Source organism: Arachis ipaensis, chromosome B01 (genome assembly GCF_000816755.2).
Source record: "Arachis ipaensis cultivar K30076 chromosome B01, Araip1.1, whole genome shotgun sequence".
In the NCBI taxonomy this organism is placed as follows: Eukaryota; Viridiplantae; Streptophyta; class Magnoliopsida; order Fabales; family Fabaceae; genus Arachis; species Arachis ipaensis.
In genome coordinates, this window is record NC_029785.2 from 96,271,899 (window position 1) to 96,277,784 (window position 5,886).

General features: G+C 49.7%; 1 protein-coding gene across 1 annotated transcript; it reads left to right on the plus strand.

Annotated features, from left to right (window-relative positions):
• LOC107609409 lies at positions 375-1,601 on the plus strand. The gene has a single exon (XM_016311374.1). It carries the CDS (start codon positions 375-377, stop codon positions 1,599-1,601), a length of 1,227 nt encoding a protein of 408 aa, XP_016166860.1.

The window sequence follows — 5,886 nt, forward strand, 5'->3', positions numbered from 1 at the left end:
ACCAAAGGCTAATGAACAAGATATTTAGTGACCTCATAGGCAAAACGGTGGAGGTGTATGTAGATGATATCCTTGCAAAGACCACCCGTCCTGAGGACCTCATAAGCGACCTGGGAAACATGTTCACCTCCCTTCGACAACACGGCATGAGGCTCAACCCATTCAAATGTGCCTTTGCCATGGAAGCAGGAAAGTTCCTAGGGTTTATGATAACCCAAAGGGGGGTCGAAGCCAACCCGAAAAAGTTCCAAGCAATACTCCAAATGAAGAGTCCAGGTTGTCTCAAGGATGTTTAGAGGCTATCAGGTAGACTCACCGCCTTATCCCGTTTCCTTGGAGCGTCGGCTGCTAGGGCGCTGCCATTTTTCAACCTCATGAAAAAAGGGATAGTGTTTGAATGGACTCCGGCGTATGAGGAAGCATTTAAGCATTTCAAAGAGATCCTCGCAACACCACCCATGCTCGGGAAGCCCAAACTCGGAGAACCGTTCTACCTGTACCTGGCCATAACAGAGGAAGCGCTAGCGGCAGTTTTGGTACGGGAAGAAGGGAAGGTTCAACAACCAATTTACTTCGTGAGTAGAGCACTGCAAGGAGTAGAACTGAGATACAGCAAATTAGAGAAGCTGGCCCTGGCACTGCTAACCTCCTCTCGAAGACTATGGCAATACTTCCAGGGTCACCAAGTGGTCGTGAGAACGGACCAGGGAATCCGCCAAGTGCTCCAAAAACCCGACTTAGCGGGAAGAATGATGACTTGGGCCATCGAGCTATCTCAGTATGATTTGCGATATGAACCCCGACATGCGATTAAGGCACAAGCAATGGCAGACTTCTTGGTAGAGGTAACGGGGGACTCGACCGAGGAGGCGGGCATACGGTGGAGGCTCCATGTGGACGGGGCCTCCAACCAAATGTCCGAAGGTGCCGGGATCATCTTGGAAAGCCCTGCCGGGGTCATATACGAACAATCAATCAAGTTCGAGTTTCCCGTATCAAATAACCAAGCGGAGTACGAAGCCCTCCTGGGTGGCTTGATCTTAGCTCGAGAAGGCGGAGCTACGAGGCTGGAAGTGTGCAGTGACTCACAGGTCGTCACCTCGCAAGTAAATGGAAGCTACCAAGCCAGAGACTCGCTATTACAGAAGTACTTGGAGAAGGTCAAAGAGCTGAGCAAACAATTCGAGGAGGTCACGGTCCAACACGTTCCGAGGGAAAGGAACACACGGGTAGACCTCCTATCCAAACTAGCAAGCACGAAACCGGGAGTCGGCAATCGATCCCTCATTCAAGGCATGATAAAAGAACCAACAGTTGCCCTCTACCTGACAAAGATAGGCCCCTCCTGGATGGACCCCATCACTTATTTCCTAGAAAACGGCAAACTCCCCGATGACGAGAAGGCAGCCAAAGCGTTGAGAATGGAGGTAGCCAAATATGCAATCATACAAGGTAAACTGTTTAAAAAGGGACTCAGTCAGCCCTTACTGAAGTGCTTGCATCCCGACCAAATGGACTACGTACTCAGAGAGGTCCATGAGGGGTGCTGTGGTCACCACATCGGAGGCAAAGCCCTAGCAAGAAAGCTCATCCGAGCTTGATATTACTGGCCATCGATAATGATGGACTCTAAAGAATTCGTAAGGAAATGCGTCAAGTGCCAAGAGAATGCCAACTTCCACAAAGCGCCGGCAACCGAGCTAAGCCTATTGACGTCCTCCCGACCTTTCGCACAGTGGGGAGTCGACCTACTGGGACCTTTCCCAGTCGGCCCGGGATAAGTCAAATACCTCATAGTTGCTATTGACTACTACACCAAGTGGATAAAGGCTGAACCACTGGCCAGTATATCCTCAGCCAATTGTCGAAAGTTTATGTGGAGGCAAGTGATAACTCGATTCGGCATCCTGGAAGTCATTGTCTCTGATAACGGGACACAGTTTGCTGACAAAAAGTTCATGGAGTTCCTCACCGGCTTGGGCATAAAGCAAAAATTCTCCTCTGTAGAGCATCCCTAGACGAACGGTCAAGTTGAAGCCGCAAACAAGGTCGTCTTGCTGGGCCTCAAGAAATGGCTGGATAACAAAAAAGGTGCATGGGCTGACGAACTCGCCTCGGTTCTCTGGTCTTACCGAACAACCAAGCAGTCGTCCACATGAGAAACCCCTTTCCGCCTGACATACGGGGTGGACGCAATGATACCTGTAGAGATTGGCGAGCCGAGCCCACGATTACTCCTGAAGGGAGTAGAGAAAGCGGTGGAAAAGGACCTAGCAGATGAGGCTAGGGAGATGACCCATTTGTCAGAAATAGCACTAAAGCAAAGAATGGCCCTACGCTACAACACCAAAGTGCTCAAGAGAGAATTTGAGCAAAATGACCTCGTCCTGCGACGCAACGATATCGGGTTACCGACCCAAGGGGAAGGTAAACTGGCGGCAAACTGGGAAGGCCCCTACAGAGTCAAAGAGGTTATTGGCAAGGGCGCCTACAAATTAGAGAAGCTCAATGGCAAGGAAGTCCCGAGAACTTGGAACGCAGGTAACTTGAGAAGATTTTATTCCTAGCTCAAACACGCCGATTAGGCGATCTGACGAGCTCAGCGATTTACTTTTGTTAAATACTTATTACGGCAAGGCAATAGACTTGTTTAATTATTGATTAATGTTTACTTGTCAAAATTACCTCCCCACTTGCTCTTTTCCATTTACACATCCCACGACAACAATTTCCTTGTCAAAATTAAACGGGACCACGATACGGTGCCCCGGGACTGATCACCCTAGGAGCCAACTAAGCTAAAGCCATAACAAACGGCTACAGCAATAGTAAAGCCACGACTTGGCTTCGTCGAAATACCAGCACAACGGTAAACGAACGCGAGCGACAAGTCCATACCAGCAAAATGGTAACAAAACAAAACAAAAACGTTCTACCAATAGGCAAGAAAAGATGATAATCACAAGTCGACCAAGCGACCACTAAAGTATTAAAAAGCTAGTCCCACAAGTTCTACAAACAAAATACAAAGGAACATGAGATCATTTCTTGGGCATGTCAATAATCTTGCCATCCCTGATTATTTTAAAGACGCCAATTGCCGACGTGTCGAAGTCGGGAGCCACGATCTTCACCTGGGCCTTAAGAGCTTCCTCAGTCATCAGGATCGCGCTCTTTCCCTGCTTCACGGTCTCTTTATGCTTCTTCTTAAGCTCTTCAACCTCAGCTTGAGCGGTCTCAGCCGACGAGACGGCCACATCGCGTTCTTTCTCCAAAGCGACCACCCGACCTTGCGCGGCATTGAGCTGACTTTCCGAAGTCATCTCCCGCTCGGTTAGACGGGATACGGTAGCATCAGAGGTCTTCAATTTTTCCTCAACAGACGCGGCCTTCTCCTCGGCAGCCTTAAGCTTCTCCTCCGCCTTGGATAGCTGCTCCCGAAGCGTTTCAACTTGAGTTTTGAATTGATTATTGGCTGTAGCAGCAGATTCAAGCTTCCTACGCAGCGACTGCATCCCCGACAACTTGAACTCGGCCTTCCGAACTATAGCAGCAGCACGGAGGAGGGTACGGTACATCCACCTTGCTTGCCCCGCGAGGTCAGAGCCATGGAAGTGCTCCTCCATGCTAGGAAGCAACTGGGCATCTATGAAGGTCCCGGCGTCAAAGTTCTTCTCCATCACGGTGAGGGCTCCTTCAGGGCTGGAAAATGACCTCTGCCTCTTGGGGGTGGGGATAACCTTCAAGTCATCATCATCATCGACTTGTTGAGCAGAGGTCGAATGCCCAGTACCGGCCGCCTCCTCATGAATGGGAGAGACACACGCCCCGTCAGAATGTTTATCTGACATCTCGGCATCACGGGGAGAGGGCACCGGCTGATCCTCCTTATTCTCGGGACGAGTCTCCGGCTTCCCGTCAGCCTTCTCTCCATCGCTTTCCTCCAAAAAAGTCTTGAACAAATTCTCAAGGCCTGTCACCTTGGCAGACATCTCCACTGCAACAAATAAATAAACAAGTTAGTCGTGAAATCGGCATAACCAATCAAAGCAACAATGCAAGAAACACAAGTCAGAGTTACTCACAAATATAATTTCTGGCAACCTCCCGGTCACCCATAAGGAGGTGGGGATTCACATGATTTCTCCCAAAGACGGCCAACAACACGTCGGCAATCTTTCTGTCCACAACGGACATCCCCTTGTAAGTCACCTTAATAAAGGTGTTGGACCCCGCCCCGAAACTCCAATACGTCGGGATGAGGTGTTCCCCTTCTAACGACAACCAGAAGGGATGGCGACCTTTGACTGGGTGCACCTTAAAATATTTATCCTTATACCCATGGTAAGAGTCTCCAAACAAGCCAAAAATCCTTCGACCCTGGGCAGATCGGAAGGACATGAACCCCTTCCTCGCTTTCCCTTCCTTGAAAGGATTCGTGAGGTTGAAAAAATAAAGAAAAACGTCGACGGACACCGGCAGCTCTAGGTATTCACACACCATCTCGAAACAGCGGATGGAAGCCCAACTGTTCGGATGCAGCTGCGACGGCGCCATGGAGATCCGGTTAAGGAGCGCCATTTGAAAGGCAGAAAAAGGAATACGGACCCCCACTTGGGTGAACATGGACTTATAAAATCAAATCCAATCGGGAACCCGGGGGAAGTGGAAGTTGAGCTCGTATAGCCGCTTGCCAAGGGCAAGAACGAAAACGTCATAATTGGCCTCCTCGTCAGTTCCGCCGCACAAGTACTTGGCTTGGCGGAACTCGATAAGCTCCTCCTCGCCCATCTAGTTCGGGGATTCTTTCACGTCAGAAGTCACCCAAGCGTATGGGTCGTAATCCGCGGCGGAGGTGGAAGCTCGTGAGACGATGCGAGGCACACCTACAGTAGGGGACCACTCGGTTAGTCTACGAGGTCGGGAGCTCGGAAAAAGCCTAGAAACTACATTTAGCCTATTCAGTAACTAAAATTAAGCACGGCTAAAGCAGAATCCAAGTGAAAGCCTAAAAAGCTAATACCCTGGAATGGTAACCCCCCTAACGCACCTACTTAACGCAAAGGTCATCTAGCATACAAATCAAACAAGCAGCATGCATGCAGAAGAACTAATGATGGAGGTAAAATGAACATGAAGCAGAAAGAGAGGAGATGAATGTTTTCCTGGATTAGCTGCAAAAATTTGAAAGAGAGGGAAAAGGAGCAAATGCACAGGGACGCAGAAATGATGCTCTGGGAAACTTGAGAGAGAAGAAGATGGAGATGGATGGAGTGAAGAAATGAGACGAAAACAAAAGGCAAAACTATTTAAAACTGCCCGACTCAAGAAGCGTGAAAGGCCTAGGGGCAAAATTGTCTTTGCGCGCGGAGTTTTGAAATAACCCATTATGAGCATTTAATGCTTTGCGCGAGGAACGAGGCGACGAATGGTTATCCCAACAACGAACAGACACACGCGCAAGAGGCATGTCCTCTCCACGGGCGGCCGACCTGGCGACAACGTATGAAAGAAGAGATAACACGCCACCAACAACCTTCACGATCATTGCTGGCGCGTTGGGGGCACTGTTATAGCCTGGCCCACATATAACATGGGCTGACCCGACCCACGAACCACCCGACCCGAATGGTCGGGTGCGAGGCACTCAAATACCGACCCGAACACGCGTCCTGGACAGATCTCTACAGCTGTATAAGGAAGCTTCGAGGAAGGTGGGTTCTACCCTTGTGGGACCCGCTTCTGACACGGTATATATGGGGAAGGTCCTACTCCTCCCCCAAGGTACGTCACATACCATTCTCAAATCCTTCACCTGCACACTTGACTGACTAGAGCGTCAGAGTGTCTTTGCAGGTGACACCCAAACTTGGTGCACGAAATTGT

What these genes read in the sequence shown, in the direction of transcription:
- LOC107609409 (XM_016311374.1), top strand. Translation starts at nt 375, where the DNA reads ATGAAAAAAGGGATAGTGTTTGAATGGACTCCGGCGTATGAGGAAGCA.